Source organism: Saccopteryx leptura, chromosome X (assembly GCF_036850995.1).
Source record: "Saccopteryx leptura isolate mSacLep1 chromosome X, mSacLep1_pri_phased_curated, whole genome shotgun sequence".
In the NCBI taxonomy this organism is placed as follows: domain Eukaryota; kingdom Metazoa; phylum Chordata; class Mammalia; order Chiroptera; family Emballonuridae; genus Saccopteryx; species Saccopteryx leptura.
Genome location: NC_089516.1, coordinates 11,627,847 through 11,647,775, shown reverse-complemented (window position 1 = coordinate 11,647,775; position 19,929 = coordinate 11,627,847). Strand labels below are relative to the sequence as shown.

The 19,929-nt window shown below is 42.0% G+C and overlaps 1 protein-coding gene across 4 annotated transcripts in view; it reads right to left on the bottom strand.

The window, feature by feature from the left end:
* The window catches only part of CDKL5 (cyclin dependent kinase like 5), a 203,833-nt gene that overhangs the window by 65,044 nt on the left and 118,860 nt on the right, over positions 1-19,929 (bottom strand). For all 4 annotated transcript variants that reach the window (XM_066357387.1, XM_066357390.1, XM_066357389.1 and 1 more), the window contains exons 5-8: positions 15,780-15,916; positions 8,217-8,337; positions 6,237-6,296; positions 2,980-3,070 (exon numbers count right to left, since the gene is read on the bottom strand). In XM_066357387.1, the coding sequence (XP_066213484.1) occupies positions 2,980-3,070; positions 6,237-6,296; positions 8,217-8,337; positions 15,780-15,916 (409 nt within the window). The remainder of the gene's footprint in view (positions 1-2,979; positions 3,071-6,236; positions 6,297-8,216; positions 8,338-15,779; positions 15,917-19,929) is intronic.

The following is a 19,929-nucleotide window of genomic DNA, read 5'->3' as shown; positions in this document are numbered from 1 at the left end:
AGGAGAAGCGCCCATCTGCTTCTCCACCCCTCCCCCTCTCCTTCCTCTCTGTCTTTCTCTTCCCCTCCCACAGCCGAGGCTCCATTGGAGCAAAGATGGCCCCAGCGCTGGGGATGGCTCCTCGGCCTCTGCCCCAGGCGCTAGAGTGGCTCTGGTCGCGGCAGAGCGACGCCCCGGAGGGGCAGAGCGTCGCCCCCTGGTGGGCGTGCCGGGTGGATCCCTTCGGGTGAATGTGGGAGTCTGTCTGACTGTCTCTCCCCGTTTCCGGCTTCAGAAAAATACAGAAGGAAAAAAAAAAAAAAAGAATGCCATTGGAGAAAAGGGAGGCTAAAAAGAGAAAATATGGATATCAAAGTAAAAATTCAGAACTCAAGTAAATAAATCTATGCTAACAAAACCAGTAATCTAGTAATAATTTAGATAGCATACACCAAGTTGGAATCTATTCATATCCGGGTATATTTTGAACACAAATGGCTTAATAAACCTTAAAACAGTGCACACATCTGATAACTCCTCACTTGAGGAATGAAATGCTCCCCAGAGATTCATTTACCAGGTCAGAGATTTTTAATCTTTGCCATCTCATGGCATACATAAACTAATTACCAAAATTATGCAGCACACCAAAAAATTTATTTTTTGCCAATCTGACACAAAACGGGCATAACTTTGATCGATTTACCAATCAATCAATCACTACTCTTATTGTTCCAAAGTGACTTTTTAAAAAAATCAGGTACCTATACTCATATATAAGGATTTCTAGTACCACGAATTAACCAATCAGATGCAACCAATAAGATGCAACTCTATTATATGACATATATTTATGGCTCAAGACAGGACATTCTTACTGGATGGCTATTGTTCTGTTGCCTATTGTCATGTTTTAACTTGATAACCTGAGGGAAAAGAGGTCAGTGGCCCTGATTAAATAGTCAGGTACTGCATGTTTAGAATTTCTGTGACACACCAGTTGAAAACTGTTATCCTTTAGCGCTCTCAATGTCAAAAATTTACAACTTATCCATTGTTTGAGTTTAGTCTATTAAAATGTACTACTGACTTATGTGTCTTCTTAAACAATACACAATATTATTTAACTTCTGACTATACAGTCACAATTTCTAATAGCTAAGATTGTGCTAAGCTCTCCTGTATTATTTACTTGAATTTATTTGTACTCTCTATATGAGGCTTTATGATAGCTAGTCCCCTCAAAGAATTTTTCCTCATTACTTACGGGTTTAGCTCTTTTCTAAAATCTGAATTTACCAGAGAGCTTTAGGAGTATTACTGTTATTAATAAATGGAGGCTATACAAAAAAATCTAGGTATTGCCAAAATAGCATTATAAGTATACCTTAATATCTAATGCCTTAAGCCAAATTATATATGGCAGATTAAGTAAGAAACTGTATTTCCTTTAGTTTCAAACATAAATAATCTAAGCTTTAAGAAGGGAAAGCCAAAATAATGTATCTAAAACAAAATGAAATAAAATTCTAGAAGGTCATAATGAAGTCATAGCAATGCAAAATTTCCAACAAATACTCTAAATTCAAGTATTGTTAACACTATAGAGAATATATTTCTAGAACAGTAAGTCACAGAACAATAAGTTAGTATTTTATTTATCTCTTTTCTTTCCCACAAAAACCTAAGGACCATATTAGGAAACTTCATGTAGATTTTTTTTGTTGGGGAGGGTAGGCTACCAGTCTTTCTTTATTATTCATGACAGAGAAGACTTCCGCTAGACGGAGAAACCGTGAAAGATCTCCATAAACCCGCTACAGGTTATTTTTCTTCTGTCAACTGATTTGAATAATTTATATAGCTGGAACTATTTTGAATGTCAAAGACAAAGTCTTGAGAATGTACAAAAATGTAAATTCTTAATCTTAAAATCAAATATCAACTGAAATCAATGGAATTTTTACACAAATAATATGGTTTTCAACTAATACTTTCAATTATTAAGTAGTGATACTCAGTTCGGATCAAATTAGTTGGAGTCCCCTTCTACTTTTGGTAGCTACCACACGACCACCTTTTTCTAACAGGTATTAATTATTAGGCAGCAAATACTCTCTGAAGTTTTGCAATAAGTCTGTTTTCAGAATATCTCGGAGCCACCTTATAGACAAAACCATATTACAATGAGTCCTTTTACTATATTTGAATCTTCGGATGGGGTTCTATGAATGATCTAATTTGTACTAATTTTTTCTTTGACAAACACTGTCCGGTAAATTCAAATTACAACCCTTCCCAAAATAAAATGGACTATGCATCCCAATTAGTCTAGACAGAGGTACACAGAACAGACAGAAACAACCTTTGTGGACATCAACATTCGTCATGTGAAAGATTACTAACAAAGATGGCAGCAATAACTCCCCCCTTTCCTTATATCTCCCACTTTGTAATGTGACCCTGCCACGCCTCCCCTCAACAGGTAGAGTTTATTTCTCCATCCCTTCAATCAGCACTTGGCCAATAAGGCAAAAGCCATGCAGGAGCTTCAAAACTACTTTGGGTTTCGGGCTTGCCCTAATGCTGCAGGGAGTTCTTTTGTTATCACACAAGGAAATTTGGGCTAGCCTGCTGGAGGATGAGACCCCGTGGGACAGAGATGGTCTGTCCCAGATGAAGCCCCATAAACAATCAGCGTCCAGATAACCTGCAGACTAACTGAACTAGCTACATTAGCAACTCCAATTGAGACCAGCAGAAGAACCATCCAGCTGAACTCAAATTGCTACCTTCTCCAAATCACTGGCACTCAGAATCACAAGCAAATAAAATGGTGTCTTGTTTTATGCTGTTAAGTTTTAGGGTGGCTTGTTACACTGGAATAGGTAAGTGATATTTAAATAACTGACATTCTCATTTTCCATAGATGATCCCTGAGTTTATGATATGTGATCAGCAGATGCGCAGATGTCATTCTGTTTGGGGAATGTAACTCACCCAAGTAAGAGTTCTGGAGACCGATACCACCTGGTGGCCACATACTCTGTGTAATTAGCATTATTGCCTTCTGATAGATTCCGAGCAAAACCTGAAAGATAGCAAAGCCCAAAGGTATAACTTCGAAAAAGAAATTAATAATTTCATATTGGCAAAATATTTCACTGCTAGCAATATTGTAAATGACTGGTACTGATGCATCCTTATTATTTTAGAAGGTTAGTCCACTGTTCAAATGTCAATTAAAAATATGTACTCATGGCCCTGGCTAGTTGGCTCAGTGGTAGAGCGTTGGCCTGGCATGTGGAAGTCATGTGGAAGTCATGTGGAAGTCCTGGGTTCAATTCCCGTTCAGGCCACACAGGAGAAGTGACCATCTGCTTCTCCACCCCTCTCTCTCTATCTCTTTCTCTCTCTTCCCCTCCTGCAGCCATAGCTTGATTGGAGCAAGTTGGCCCCGGGTGCTGAGGATGGCTCCATGGCCTCGCCTCAGGTGCTAAAATAGCTAAGTTGCTGAGCAACAGAGCAGTGGCCCCAGATGGGCAGAGCATCACCTGGCAGAGGGCTTGCCAGGTGGATCCCAGTCAGGGTGCATGCTGGAGTCTCTCGCTTAAAAAAAAAATGTCCTCACTAAAAACCAGTCCCCCCCTATACTAAAGAAATCCATGTTTCCATCACATGCTTTAATAAGCATTCAGAGAATGTTTTTAAAATAGTTCTCCCAATAAATATAAATCTTAAGAACAAAAAGAAGTCCCGCAAAGTCTAAAGTCAAAGCTAAACTTATGTAGCACAGGCAGTCATTATATTCTATTATGTGGGACTTGCACGGTATGTGTGTGTCTACTGTTGCTGATCAGTTTCAGCCATGATATGATATAAACAAGTAATGGTTGGTGATGATGAAAACAAAGCAGACCCAAATTATTCTTATCTCCTAATATAACTGCAAAGCATATTAGAGGTATCTTAATTACTTTATAGACTCTATTACTACATATTTCCCCCCAAAACCCTTCAAAAGGTTTTAGGGTCACAAAATAAACCAGCAGGTAAGTTAATTACACATATAATTCACCAAAAGCAATATTGATTCAATGTGAATAGCAACAGAGAACCAAAACATTAAAATTAGGGGTAAAAATTAAAGTATACCTCAGTTTTGAAAAGTGGAAAATAGTTATTTCTTAAAATGGAATAGTAAAAAATAAAAACCACTGCAAAAAAACCCCACAAAACCCTAACTTCAGTTAATCAATACTTGTCTATAATACCTATTTAGAAGAAACATTTGTATTTTTGAATGGGGTTCTCCCAGCTAAACACAGGAGCTACATGCTCCGGGAAGGACAGCCATCAGGGTCCTCACAGGGGCTCCCCGGGGCGCAGGGGTGCTGCTCTGCGGAATTTCCGGACCATTGCAAACGGGCTTTTCTTTAAATGATGCTAGACCAGGGATACTCTTTTCCTATTACTAACCACTCTACAGGCATCTTTTCTAACTTGTTCTACCGAGGTCATTAACTCTGGCGTTTAAGCAGATCACCAACCCGTAGTTCATGGATGTACAGTAAAAGGTATATGAGGTACACAAAGTCTCAGTACTTGGTGGTTATCACAATTATATACAGGAAATCAAAAACCGGTATTATTCCTGAAAATCATAATGCTAAGACAATGCTAAAAACGTCATAATCAAATGCTTTTAAATGCAGTGTTCAGTATTTTCTTGTTATTCTCCTAAGGACTTCTTAAGATGTTTGAAATACAGCAGGGCCCTTCTCTGCAATATTCCTTATTGTGAAACATGAAGAAAATTAAGTTTTGTAAAACAATTTCCTTAAGCAAGCAGGTTCATAATATTCAAAGTCTTTAAAAAACATTGAGTAAAAACAGCTACATATGCTTCCAATTGCTCCACTGGACAAAATTGGTCATTCTAAAGTGAATTCCTGGAACGTTTCTCATTTCAGTGCTCCAGCCCCTCAATGCTAATCGAACTTTTGTTTACAAAGGAAAATGTCTTCTCATTTGTATGTGGAGGTTTACATTGTGTGTGATTATATTTGAATGTCTGAAAAACAACATTTTAAAAAGTCAAGTTATTTTTCAATATACGAATCAGACAAAAGTGTAATTCTAAAAAATGACTCATGATTTAAACACCAATATTTTAAAAACTTTTCTGAATTATTTTCACTTAAATGTTTGCCAGTGTTTAATACAGAGTTTCATACATGGGAAACAATATATAATTTTCCACTAGAAGAGAATGCAACTCAAAAACCTCCTTATACCTTAACCAGGAGCTGGAGTATTACACATCAATTACTAATTTCATTCATTGAACATTTCAAGAGAATTGCTCTAAAAGTGTCTTTTGACTTTAAAGACATATAACTTTTGTATTTATACCATAGACATGTGTGTATTTACTACATAGGCATATTTTCAATGCTTATGATTATGACTAAAACAATTTCTATCAACATTTAAAAGATTAAAAAAACTTTTTTTTAATTCAAACCAGAAGGTCAGAGTATTTCCTAGAAAACTTTTTCTGGGGTCCTAAAGTGCAGGACTTCTGAATACATGCACATGCACTCTTTAAATTATTAAATACTACATGATGATTTTTTAAAAAAATAGTAGGCGATATTATGTAGAGCAAAGAGAGAGCAGTTCTCTTCTCACAATCAATTTTTCAACATATGGCCCAGTAGAATGTTTCGCTGCAACTTTAAGCCAAAACATAAAAAATCCTTTTAATATGCCTGTAAAAGCTACCTACCTATGTGTAATGTTCATTTTTACAACAGTGCCCCCTTATCACAGGGGCCACATCCTCAACACCCCTGCCCAGTGGATGCCTGAAGTCACAAGACAGTACTGAACTGGGTGGCTGCCTTTTCTTATACATACATACCTTTTCACTTAAAAGCAGCATTTTACAGCTTCTCTTGCATTTGGGGCCATTATTAAGTAAAATAAGGTGACCCTAACCCAAGCACTGGTGTACGGAGACAGTTGATCTGATAACTGAGACAGAGACTGTGATTCACGTCCCAGGCGAGACAGAGTAAGAAAGGATGAGATTTCATCACACTGCTCAGAATGACACACAATTTGAAACAGATGAATCCATTATTTCTAAAATTTTCCATTTAATATTTTCAGGCCTTGCTGACTGCGGGTAACTGAAACTGCAGATTAGGGAGGACTACTGTGCTTAAAGGGCTCAATTTCTTTTAACTTACCAAAGTCACAGAGTTTCAAAACGTCATTGTGGCTGATTAAGAGATTTTCTGGCTTTATATCTGGAGTATCAAGATTAAAAAACAATTATTAAAAAATATCCCCCATATTGCTGATTGACACCCTTAGACTGCTGTAACAGCACCTAACCAGAAATATCCAGAGCAATTTGAATAGAAACCCGTGGCAGTGAACAGCACAATCAAATAGTACTTTATGCTATGATATAGAAGTTTCCATTTCTTTCCGAGGAACATGCAGACCACATGTTAAAAAATATTTTTTCCCTTTAAATCTTAAAGGCATTAATTGCATCTCTGAAAGAAATTTAAGAATGATTGAATCTAAGCCACACATTTTAAGGAACTATTCTTACTTTATGTAATACTAATAATACAAATTTTTAGAGGCAGAATATAAAACGCTTATACCTACATACCTTAAAAGCACCTCTGAGAGTATCTAGCATTATATTTACTGGAGAAAAAAATACATATAAGATACCTTTTCTGTTAGGATTTTCTGTGCAATTTCTATATTTACATATCTCTCTAGCTTTTCTATTGATTCAAAATTATAAATGTCTAACGCTGAAGCTATATTGAATGAGTGAGTCAAGATAAGATTTTTCATATTTTCCCTGGATGTGGTAGGAGCTGAGCAGAAATACACAGCAAATGCAGTCTAATTCCCCCTTTGGAAGGCAGCACATAATTGCATTTTTATAGAACCCATCAGCTACATCACATGATAGAAGTGAAAATGGAGAAACGGAAGGGGTAGCAGTGAAGTCTGTAGATTTCGCATCATGGTCTACTGCTAACTCCCCACCACTGATTTACTACACACTTAACCAAATCACTGTATCACTATGGAAACGCAGCTGAATCACTTCCTGATCAATATCCTCAAACTGTGTCGTACAGGCTATTATTTTATCCTAGACACAAGATTTCCAGCTGACTTGGAGAGCTATCCATGCCATCCTTGATAAGGCAACTGCTATAAAAGTTACATGCAAGAGAAATATCAACTGTCTCTTTCTAGAAATTAATAGAAGCTGGTATTCTTCATAAGCTGTACTTAAAGTGAGACTATTTTTAAGGTGATATCCTTGTGTTTCTGTATAGGTAAATTAAAATGTAGCATTCACTTATTTGATAATTCAAAGACAAGAAGTAGATCTAGCAACATTTTCTGACAAATGCCTTTTAGCTTCAGAATTGCACCAATCTGTGTCCCATTATTGTAAAACTCTGGAATACAAGAGAAATTATCAGAAGATAAATGGTGTAGAGCTAAAGATGGTGCTGAGAATGTAATTTCCCTTTAATGCTATAAACTACATACACCTCACGGCAATAAAGGACAAAATAAGCTAGTTTATGGAAGTGTAATAACGGTCTTTATGTAGGGTTGGTCAGCATGCCACCTGCAACAGTGGGCACTCTTCAGTAAGAGGTCGGGAAAATGAGGAGGTGCAGGTCCAAACTGGAGATCCCCGTCTCCCAGGGAGTGGCAAGGACTGTCAACGCTCAGTGAGCTTAGGGAGGGGGTGGTTTTGTCAGGGATTTAGGGACTATCTCTAAAGCCTGATTTGGGGTTTGTTTCCCATTACCTGGTCTACCTGAAGGACAAAAAGACAATAGAGAGGGTCGCTGTCCCCACCCCCAGTAGGCTCCAAAGTTTGCATCTGCTGAGTTCTATATAACACTAGGTGTCTCTTCAGTTGAGAGGGAATATGGTTATAAAAACAGAGATCTCACCATAATATCCAAGTAAATTTGCTGTCCATACCTTTTGTGATATAAAAAGAGACTTGGAAGGAAACGATGTCTCATATCCTGTACTTTCAAAATGTAATTTATTTAAATGGAATGTCAGTGTCTATGGAAATATTCTTATGAGTAATATGTGCGATATTTTATTGTAAATTTTGACGTTTTCTTTAATAGTTTCCACTTCAAAAACTGCAAACTTACCTCTGTGAACAATATCATTCTTGTGGCACCAGTGAATAGCTTTGATTAGCTGGTAGATATAACTCTTGACTTTTTCAGGTGGAACTCCGTTTGGCATTTCTTCCAGCAATTCAAGCATATTCTACAAATTACACAGGGAGCCGTTAATCACCAAACTTAGGTAGGCCCATAAATCATTATCAACAACTTCAAAGGCATCTTGTACGATAACTCAGCCAATACACAGCCTGTATTGTTAAAAACTGTTTCGCTTTTCACCTATAACCTTTTTCATGTTGAAGCAGGATATTGTATTAAATCACGGTTCTTGTTAAAGAGAATTTCCATTTTTATTACTCCCCAGTGTTGTCCCAATAACAACCCTGTGCATTTTCTGCTCTCCCTAAAACCTTTCAGGCAGCATTTTAGCAGTCCTCAAAGGAAAAGCAGTGCCAAGGCGGTAGACGCTGCAATGCATGGCGGCGGGGGGCAACAGGCATTTTAACACAGTGCGCTCTGCACCTTCAACAGACCTTCACAATAAAATCAAGCCTTGAAAATATTCCGGGAACATCTGGAAAATATTCTTGAAAGAAATAATCCCTAAGATTAGCAGTATCCAATACAGCCGGTATAAAAATTAAAACAAGCTAGAGACGACTGCTGAAACAAAAATCCACAGACTCTAAACAAATTAATATTCCAAATTTTCAGTCTGGAGTGACCATTCTAAAATTCATGGAAATTTTTCATTTTTCATTAAGTACAAACTCCGCTTAACCAGTGCCAGCGAACTTCCAGACTAAGCGAACACTCTCCACTCCCTCTGTAAAGCACGAGGCTCGGCCCACAGCCCCATTAGTGTACTGTTAGTAGCTGACCATCTTGGACAGCAGCTCTCAAAGCGGGATCTGTGGGTCTCGGGAGGGACCTTCAACAGCCACGCAGAGGGAACACAAAGTCAAAACCATTGTCATAATAACACTTGGCCTGTGTCACTGTGCTGCCATTTACACTCATGGCACAAAGCAACGGCGGATCATTGGGTGGCACTTGAGCAAGACTCCAGGTTTTGGCCTCTTCAACGCCGTACCCTTGCAGTTAAATTAAAAACAAACTGCTTTCACTTAAGGATGCTGACTCGATGAAGCAGGGAAAATTAGGACTTTTATTAAATTTCAAGTCTCGTGTACATGTCTTTATAGGAATGTACATGACCAAACGAGGAACACACAGAAAGCACTTCTTGCTGCTGCCCATGCAAGTCCGGTGGACACCTCGAAGAGAAGCACTCGGACAACGGAGCGGCAAACTGAACGAGCCACCCTGCTTGCGGAACACCGTGTTTTACTTGACAGAATGGCTGGCACACAAATGGATTTCTGTTAACACGTAATGGGCTTATTATTTAAATGACTTAATATTTTTACATTGTCCAGTTTTGACTTCTAAGATGAGAAACAGTCATAGGTAAAACCTACATAAATGAAGAGCTCTGAGGGTTCCCAACCATGTTAAGTGTAAAGGAGGACCTGGCCGCTGGCTCAGTGGACAGAGTGTTGGCCCAGTGTACAGACATCCCACACTCGATTTCCGGTCAGGGAACATAACAGAAGCGACTATCTGCTTCTCTCCCCTTCCCTCACCCTGTACTCCCTCCTGCAGCCAGTGGCTCAATTGGTTCAAGCGGTGCCCCGGCCTCAGGTGCTAAAAATAGCTCAGTTGATTTGAGCATCAGCCCTAGACAGAGGTTGCTAGGTGAATCCCAGTCAGGGCGCAGAAGGGAGTCTGTCTTTCTATCTCTACTCCTTTCACTTAAAGAAAATAAAAATAAAAATTAAAGAAGTATAAAGGAGTCCTATAGCCAAAAAGTCAGAAACCGTTGCTCTCATACAAGACAACTTGATTCTCACCAGTCAAATGATACACATATAAGCAGTTTTTGTTGCCTGACCAAGTGGTGGTGCAGTGGATAGAGCAGGGGTCTCCAAACTTTTTACACAGGGGCCCAGTTCACTGTCCCTCAGACCGTTGGAGGGCCGGACTATAAAAAAAACTATGAATAAATCCCTATGCACACTGCACATATCTTATTTTAAAGTAAAAAACCAAAACGGGAACAAATACAATATTTAAAATAAAAAACAAATAAATTTAAATCAACAAACTGACCAGTATTTCAATGGGAACTATGGGCCTGCTTTTGGCTAATGACATGGTCAATGTGCTCCTCTCACTGACCACCAATGAAAGAGGTGCCCCTTCCGCAAGTGCGGCGAGGGCTGGATAAATGGCCTCAGGGGGCCGCATGCAGCTCACGGGCCGTAGTTTGGGGACCCCTGGGATAGAGCGTCGGACTGGGATGCGGAGGACCCAGGTTCGAGACCCTGAGGTCACCAGCTTGAGTGCAGGCTCATCTGCTTTGAGCAAAGCTCACCAGCTTGGACCCAAGGTTGCTGGCTTGAGCAAGGGGTCCCTCGGTCTGCTGTAGCCCCACGGTCAAGGCACATATGAGAAAGCAATCAATGAACAACTAAAGTGCAACAACAAAAATTGATGATTGATGCTTCTCATCTCTCTCCCTTCCTGTCTGTCTGTCCCTACCTATCCCTCTCTCTGTCTCTGTAAAAAAACGAACAAACAAAAAAACAGTTTTTGTTTACAACATACCCATACCTATTTATAACAGGTACACTTGGCCCTGGCTGGTTGGCTCAGTGGTAGAGCATATGGATGTCCTGGTTTTGATTTCTGGTCAGGGCACACAGAAGCGCCCATCTGCTTCTCCACCCCTTCCCTTCTCTTTCTCTCCCTTCCCTTCCGGCAGCCATGGCTCAAATGGTTCAAGCAAGTTGGCCTCAGACGCTGAGGATGGTTCTGTGGTCTCCACCTCAGGCGCTAAAATATGGCCCAGTTGCCAGGCAATGGAGCATTGCCTCGTAATAGGCTTGCCGGGTGGATCCCGGTTGGGGCGCATGCAGAAGTCTGTTTCTCTGCCTCCCCTCCTCTCACTAAAAAAAAAAAAAAAAATCCCACAAAAAACAAAAACAGGTACGCTTGTTATTTTAATATAACTAAATATTATAGAAACCAATGAAATAATGTTTTTTAATAAAGAGAGTTGCTGCTGCTTATAAAAAAATTAAGTTTAATATTTTGTAAAGACTTAATAAAGAAAGCCACCAAACACTGCTATCGAATCAAATGTGAGTGCAACAATCATAAAACAATGGCAAGGACGGGTGGTGGTGGTGATCAGGATTCTGCACAGATTGCTTTGCAAGGCTTTTATGCTTCTGTTACACTCTGGCACAGGATATCATAGTTGATGCATTATGGGTATGATGTATGCAAAAGACCCATCAGAGCAACACTCAGAAGATCAGTACTCAAAAGGCCTTGACCCTACCTCTGAAGAAGGTTAAATCTACATTTATATGTTTTAAGTTAAACTGTTTAAAGTATATATGTACCATTTTTTAGTGATTCTCCACTTGAATTGCCCTTTTCAATTAACAAATGCATAGGAGGTCCCAAATGCACAGGAGGAATAAGAGGGCTTTGTAATAGAGAAAATAAATTGTCTTATTTCATATTCAACTTTAAGCCCCTCAGTGGCAGAGAGGAATCCGTTCTCCTCCCGTTCCACAGTAATACAATTTGTAAGTAGATGCATAGGTGGCCAGAATGAAGAGTATATTTCTCTTCTGCCTTACAGCTGCGGTGGCCATGCAACTAAGTCCTGGCCAGTGGGATCTAATAGCTGGAATTCTAGCTTGGCCTTGAGGACAAGGGCCACACCTTGGGGATGAAGCAGAAAGGCAGAAGAAACCTGGTACTCCTATGGCTGCGGAGTGACCATACCGGCCCTGTACTGGCCACTTTTGTATTTTTAGGTGAGAAACTTCCATTCTGTTTCTGTTCCTGAGACCCTGCCCTGTTATATATCCCCTACCCTAGAGCATCCTCCTCCTTGTTCTCTTGGGACTCATCAATCATTAGGCACTGCCAATGATGGAGTGGTGCGATGGTCACCTTCCACTGAAAAAAACACAGGGCCAGAGCAAGAATCCCAGACCTGGGGGTCAAAAGACTGGAGTTCTGGTGGCAGACATGGCACTTATCAGCAGACAGATCTCTCATGTGACAGACTGTCTGAAACAAAAGGTTTTTTCTCCATTTGCTCCTACTGAATTGTTATAACTGTAATCTTGAATCATCAGTGTGAATAGAACAGAAAGAAAAAGGATAAACTGAAATAAATGTCAGAAATTTATTATTTGGCAGTGAAAACTGCAAACGGCATCATTATTTTCCACAGTCAAAAATAACATGCCCTGGCCAGATAGCTAGGTTGGTTAGAGCATTGTGCGGAAGCACAGAGGTTGCTGGTCTGATCGCTAGTCAGATCACATATAGGAACCTGGCCAGAGAGCTAGGTTGGTTAGAGCATTGTGCGGAAGCACAGAGGTTGCTGGTCTGATCGCTAGTCAGATCACATATAGGAACCTGGCCGGAGAGCTAGGTTGGTTAGAGCATTGTGCGGAAGCACAGAGGTTGCTGGTCTGATCGCTAGTCAGATCACATATAGGAACCTGGCCAGAGAGCTAGGTTGGTTAGAGCATTGTGCGGAAGCACAGAGGTTGCTGGTCTGATCGCTAGTCAGATCACATATAGGAACCTGGCCGGAGAGCTAGGTTGGTTAGAGCATTGTGCGGAAGCACAGAGGTTGCTGGTTTGATCGCTAGTCAGATCACATACAGGAACAGATCTGTTACCATCTCTCTGTCTCTGTCTCTCTCTCTCCCCTCCTCTCTCACTAAAATTAATCAATAAAAATAATAATAGTAATATAAAGAACATCTGATCTTGTAGCAATCCTTTTTTAAAATAACTTTAAAAAGTATGCATCAAATTTCAGTTTTATTTTGGTGGGGAAGGACCCTTAGGAAAATACCTAAATTGACACAGAAAAAGAAACCTTAAATAAAACAGTGTTTAAAACAACAAAGAGCCTTGTAAAATTTTTCAAGTTACTATATACATCAGCGGTTCTCAACCTGTGGGTCGCAACCCCGGCGGGGGTCAAACGACCAAAACACAAGAACCGCTGCTATACATATTTCCATAATTAGGAAAAGAATTTGTAAAGGCTGAATTAAGTGAAAAGCTATATCACCGGTCAGTCGTCTCAGCAGCACTGCTATTCATGTCATGATGGTGGTGGTGGTGACAGTGGTGGTAATGATGGTGGTGGTGGTGATGGTGGTGGTGGTGATGGTGGTGATGGTGGTGATGGTGGTGTTGGTGGTAGTGATGATGGTGATGGTGGTGATGGTGGTGGTGGTGATGGTGATGGTGGTGATGGTGGTGATGGTGGTGATGGTGGTGGTGGTGGTGATGGTGATGGTGATGGTGGTGGTGGTGGTGGTGGTGGTAGTGATGATGGTGATAGTGGTGATGATGATGATGGTGGTGATGGTGATGGTGGTGGTAGTGATGATGGCGATGGTGGTGGTGGTGATGGTGGTGGTAGTGACAGTGGTGGTGGTGGTGGTGGTGGTGGTGGTAATGATGGTGATGGTGGTGGTGGTAATGATGGTGGTGGGGGTGGTGGTGGTAATGATGGTGATGGTGATGGTGGTGGTAATGATGGTGGTGGGGGTGGTGGTGGTGGTAGTGATGATGGTGATGATGGTGGTGGTGATGGTGACGGTGGTGGTAGTAACAGTGGTGATGATGATGGTAGTGGTGGTGGTGGTGGTAATGATGGTGATGGTGATGGTGGTGGTAATGATGGTGGTGGGGGTGGTGGTGGTGGTGGTGGTGGTAGTGATGATGGTGATGATGGTGGTGGTGATGGTGATGGTGGTGGTGGTAATGATGGTGATGGTGATGGTGGTGGTAATGATGGTGGTGATGGTGATGGTGGTGGTGGTGGTGGTAGTGATGATGGTGATGATGGTGGTGGTGATGGTGATGGTGGTGGTGATGGTGGTAGTGATGATGGTGATGGTGATGGTGGTGGTGATGGTGGTGGTAGTGATGATGGTGATGGTGATGGTGGTGGTGATGGTGGTGGTAGTGATGATGGTGATGGTGGTGGTAGTGACAGTGGTGGTAATGATGGTGATGGTGGTAGTGGTAGTGGTGATGATGGTGATAGTGGTGATGATGCTGGTGGTGATGCTGGTGGAGGTGGTGATACTGGTGGTGATGCTCTCATTTATGCCCTAGAAAGCATCCGGGAATTGGCCCAAGCAAACATAAAACCCAAAACCTCTCCAGTTGGAATCTTCTTTAGATGATAACACAGGAAATCAGCAGGGCCACCTATTTAATGATCAAGGACACTTCTAAAAGGTCTGTTGGCTCCAGTTTATTTTACTCTTGGTAAGGCTGATTGAAGTTCATGACAATAGCCAGCTGCAACAGCCAACTGCTGCAGGTCAGGTGCTTACAAAACTGTCGCCAGCACACAATAACATTGATTACTGTGGTTCTATTCACCCCCAGCGCACATCATGAAAGCTGTCCCTAATAGTTAATAGTTTTTAAAAAGTATAAAGCAAATACACAGAGAACTGGAACAACGTGTGATTTTCTTCTGTTCTCCCACACTTCCAATTCCTTCCCTGTGCTCTCACCTCCCTACTCAAGCCTCACCGCATGCCTCCTGGTACACCTTCCCTCAAATACAGCCAGAGCACTGGCGATACATGGAGGCTGCTTCAAGAGCCCACCCATTGACTGCCATCGGTCAGATTCAGACACCCATCCAATGCCTGTGAGGGATCTTACACACACCTCTGCCATCCTGTACCATCATTGCCGCTTTATTTGTCTCTCCCTGGGAGCCTCACTTAGGGTTCATTAAAATAAACCAAGTCTGGCCCTGGCCGGTTGGCTCAGCGGTAGAGCGTCGGCCTGGCGTGTGGGGGACCCGGGTTCGATTCCCGGCCAGGGCACATAGGAGAAGCGCCCATTTGCTTCTCCACCCCCCCTCCTTCCTCTCTCTCTCTTCCCCTCCCGCAGCCAAGGCTCCATTGGAGCAAAGATGGCCCGGGCGCTGGGGATGGCTCCTTGGCCTCTGCCCCAGGCGCTAGAGTGGCTCTGGTCGCGGCAGAGCGACACCCTGGAGGGGCAGAGCATCGCCCCCTGGTGGGCAGAGCGTCGCCCCTGGTGGGCGTGCCGGGTGGATCCCAGTAGGGCGCATGCGGGAGTCTGTCTGACTGTCTCTCCCCGTTTCCAGCTTCAGAAAAATACAAAAAAAATAATAATAATAATAAATAAATAAAAATAAAAATAAAATAAAATAAAATAAACCAAGTCTATGATGAATATAGATTGTCCAACTTCAGAAGCCAAGTCAATAAGTTGTTTAAATTTAAGATTCTATCTATACAGTTAAATTGTAGAAAATCCATCAATATATTTGAGGACTTCTCTAATGATTCCATTTTTAAACGTCCTCAGATTATAACATTGACAAGTCATACCAGATAACAATACTTCCTTGAAGAGTGTCAGAAACAGCCCTAAACAAAAGAATCAGGCAAACCCCACACTCAATTAGCGACTTACCTTTTCAACATACTCAAATACCAAGTACAGCTTCCCCCTCCGGCGGAAGGCTTCTTTCAGCTCCACGATGTTTTCTTGTTTGAGAGTCCGAAGCATTTTAAGCTCTCGTAGAGTCGTTTCCTTGACCTCTTCATTTTCTAGTACGTAAGCAATGGTGAATAGAGTAAGATTAAAGCTTTAAAATTACTATTCAAAAATTTCTAATACTGAAACCATTAATTTAATTTCACTTTCCACTTTGAGTACTTCTGCATGAGATGCCCAAGGATGCCATATTAGATATCACCTTTTCTTGTTCAAAGGAGCGACAAGAAACTTCAGGAAAAGGTTTATTTGACCAGCATGAACCTAATTTTCTGCTTGAATTTTCTGTATCTCCTTATTGTAAAGTGTATGTGTAAAACACAGAGTTCCAAGTACCACATATGAATAATCCATTGTCCGTTTAGCTCTAACACTATTTGAAGGAGTTAAAAAAGGGTAAAAAGGAATCAACTGTATCAGTGTGCACAAGAGCCTGGGCAGCATCTGTAGCAGTTGATGTTTTTAAGTCTGGCCTGAAGCTTTGGCTTAAAAGAGCATTTTATTGCTCAGGCTGCGTGTGAGTCACGTCAGTGAGCAGAGGCCATGAGCCAGGCATCCACAGTACAGCGCCCACAGTGCAGCGCCCAGTCAAGCTGCGGGGAATTCTAAGTGTGTCTGATCTTCTCTCGGAACAGCAGCTGCTGTAGGTTCCTGCTGTCCTCCTGTGTGGTATGTCCATCTGTCCCTCCCAGATGGTGTAGCTGTATTGGGGTGGAGAACGTATGCTGACCCAACAACCCCATCCACATCGTCAATGTCACTCACGATAACCCCCACAAACAAGGAGGAAGGATCCACTCTAATGGATTCCTTAACAGGGACAGTGGGAAAGGTAACACTTCATTTTATGATTTAGCCAGGAAATTCTAACTACCATGTTTATGTATGTACACACAAGCATACAGATTCATAATTCCTTATCTGCAATTCTAACAATTCAAAAATCAGGCTAAAAATTGAACTCTTTTTCTAGTTACGGCAAATCTCTTTAAAAGCAACACCTGAACTGACAGGACCCACTCACAGTCTTTGGCTATGCATCTCACTTAGTATGAATATTCACATGTGTGCTTTTGAAACAGTACCTGGTTACAGGTGCTAAAGTAATAGGCCATTGTTTTCATCCTAAAATCCCAAAGTGAAAAACTAGGAAACATGCTTGTTGGGCAGATAAAATGTATTATGCTCACTTTGTTAAAGATTACGCCGCCCACGCCCACGTGGAGGCCGTCACCCAGGTGATATTAATGTGTGTTGAGAATCCTTGTAGCCTGGGACTTGGTTTTGGGATTAAACCTTTCCCACCCTTTTTGATGTAGGGCGGTACAATCCAATCATGCCTCAGAGAAGTGACTTTGTATTAGAGACTTCCCTATTTTGTATATTGGATTAAAGGTTGTGAAGCTATACTATAAAAATGGGGGCAGAACGGGACCTTGCTGCTTGGTTCCTGAAATTAGAGGAGAGAGCAGAGCAGAGAGCAGAAGGAGGCCACGTGGAGGAGGCCAGGAGAAGCAGCCAAGATGGTGGAGTGTTGAGTGAGAGGCCAGTTTGTGTAGAGTTTGTATCTGGGATAAGGAAGGAGATGGGGAACAGAGGAGAATAAGTCTGGTGAGCTAGAAACCTTTGATTCTAGGAAACTCAGATAAATCAGTAGCTTTGTGAGCACTGAATGTGATTGGGTTTTGGAGCCCAGTGTGTATTTTTTACTTGCCCGACGGGTGCAAGCTAGGATTAAAGATGAAGGCCCATCAGTTCTTGGCTCTGTTGTTTCTTTACCGACTGTCCGAATCCAATGTGAACCTGCATGGGCCGGGCTGCTCTGATGGTGGCCCTGGCCATGGCTCCTGGCTTTACAATGCTTGTCCCCCATGATTTCAGAACATTTCTTTCAGACCTTCGCACTATCTTTATTTATATACCATGGTGCCTCGACACACGAGTTTTACTGGATTCATGGCCGAGCTCATGACTCAATTTGCTCGTGTGTCAAATCAAATTTCCCCATTTAAATTAATGGGAATGCAATGAATCCATTCTGGCCCCTAAAAACTACATAAATTTTTTGTTTTATTTGCTTTTAAATAAGAAAATATACTTTATAAATAACAAATACATACACACACATATATAAACATAATAAAAGAGTATGTAAAGAAATAAACTGGTTTATAAAGTGTATTTACCTTCAAGGTCAGGTGAAGATGCTGGCAGAGGGGGAAGAGACATTAGCATAACAATGGCCCTTCCCAAGCAGGAAGGTAATTAGCAATTTCACAGACAGCTGCCCAGCATAATTTCTAACAATAAAAGTGAGCAAACTCAAAAAACAAATTGTACAAATTCATTTGCCCAACACTTGTGATTCAAATATCCGCTCGTGACTTAAAGCAAAATATCCTGTGAGTGACTGCATGTCTCTCATATTGTTCACGATTTAAAGTGCTCATGTGTCAAGGTACCACTGTATTTGTCTTCTAACTGGTTTGACATCTGTGTGGCCACCCTACAAACCGAGAGCTCTGGGAGGGCAGGCCTTGGGTTAGGGTTAGAATCTTAGCTTCAGAGTCTCAGTTGTGTGGCTTAGGTTTTGGCAAGTTTTGGTTGGAGGAAGGGAGAAAATGGAGTTTGGGGATAGAAGCAAAAAAGATGAAGATACCTTCCAGGAAGACATACTCCCTAAGCAAGACACACAGGAGGAAAACCCCTGCCTGGAGCCAAAGGGGGTACGGAAGATTCTAACTGCATCACCAGGAGTACCTCTCGGGTTGTGTTCTATCCCAACCCGCAGTCACACTGAGACTAAAGGAAGACTGCTTACACAAACGAAGATTCCCACCACTTCGGCATGCACACTGTTGGAGAAGGCTGGGACTAACAATAGGAAAGGGCAGAGAGAGAGAATGCCTAGCAGAAGGAAAGCAAGGTCCAGCAAGAGCTAAGGCCAGCGGCAGCTTAGGCAGGGAACCAGCCCAGCCCAGCCCACTTCAGGGGGACTCAACGGTGCAACAGAGCACACCACAGGGGGGGACACCTGGTAGCAGAGGGGAAACATGTCTGATGTGATCAGGGGGTTTCCCAAAGCAGCTTAGAGGATTGGGGGCTTGGAGTGGGGAGGGAGACACAGAGGTCCAGCTCTCGTCTGCTAGTAGGGGCCGAGCCTCAGACGTGGTGCTTTGTGAGAACTGCTGAGGTGAGAAGTGAGGAGGCAGACAGACTCCTGCATATGCCTAACTGGGATTCACCCGGACTTCTCACTTTAGCAGTTCTCACAGTCACACTAAAAGCCTTTAGTCTTATGAAGAAGGCTAACCTCCTTCTCTGCTATCCCACCTGAGTTACTCTCAAGTTGGAGGTAATCAAACTAAACTCCACCTAGTTCTAAGCCACAGAGCCGCAGATCTCAGTAAGCAGCAAGGAATCTTCTAACAAGGAAGTGGTTCAGCAAGAGAAACATACTGATTCCTCATGACCTGGTCCCTGGCCACTTTCTATCCTCCTCTCATGCCCCCTTCCCCCAGCTCCCTGAGCATTTCAGGTCCCCAAACAGCCTCAAACTCTTTGTCAATGGCCAGGCCTTTTAACTTGTTCCCTCTGCCAGCTCTCACTCAGGGCTGGCTCCTTCAGGTTTCAGTTTAAACGTCACTCCTCATGAGCCTTGCCCAGAGCACTAAAACAAAGTAGCCTTCCATTTCCATTATTCCTTATCCCAGGACTCGGAACATTTCTTTCAGATCTTCGCCCTATCTTTATTGATGTATTTGTTTGCTAACTGGTTTCACATCTGTGTGGCCACCCCTACAAACCGAGAGCTCTGGGAGGGCAGGCCTTGGTTCTTCAGTTCAACCTTATACACCTAATGACCTAGCACTGTCACCAAGAGGAGATCAATCAATACTTCGGCCCTGGCCAGTTGGCTCAGTATTAGTACCTGATTAGTCGGCCCGATGTGTGGAAGTCCCGGGTTCGATTCCCAGCCAAGGCACACAGAAGTGCCCATCTGCTTCTCCACCTCTCCCCCTCTCCTTTCTCTCTCTCTCTTCCCCTCTCACAGCCAAGGCTCCAT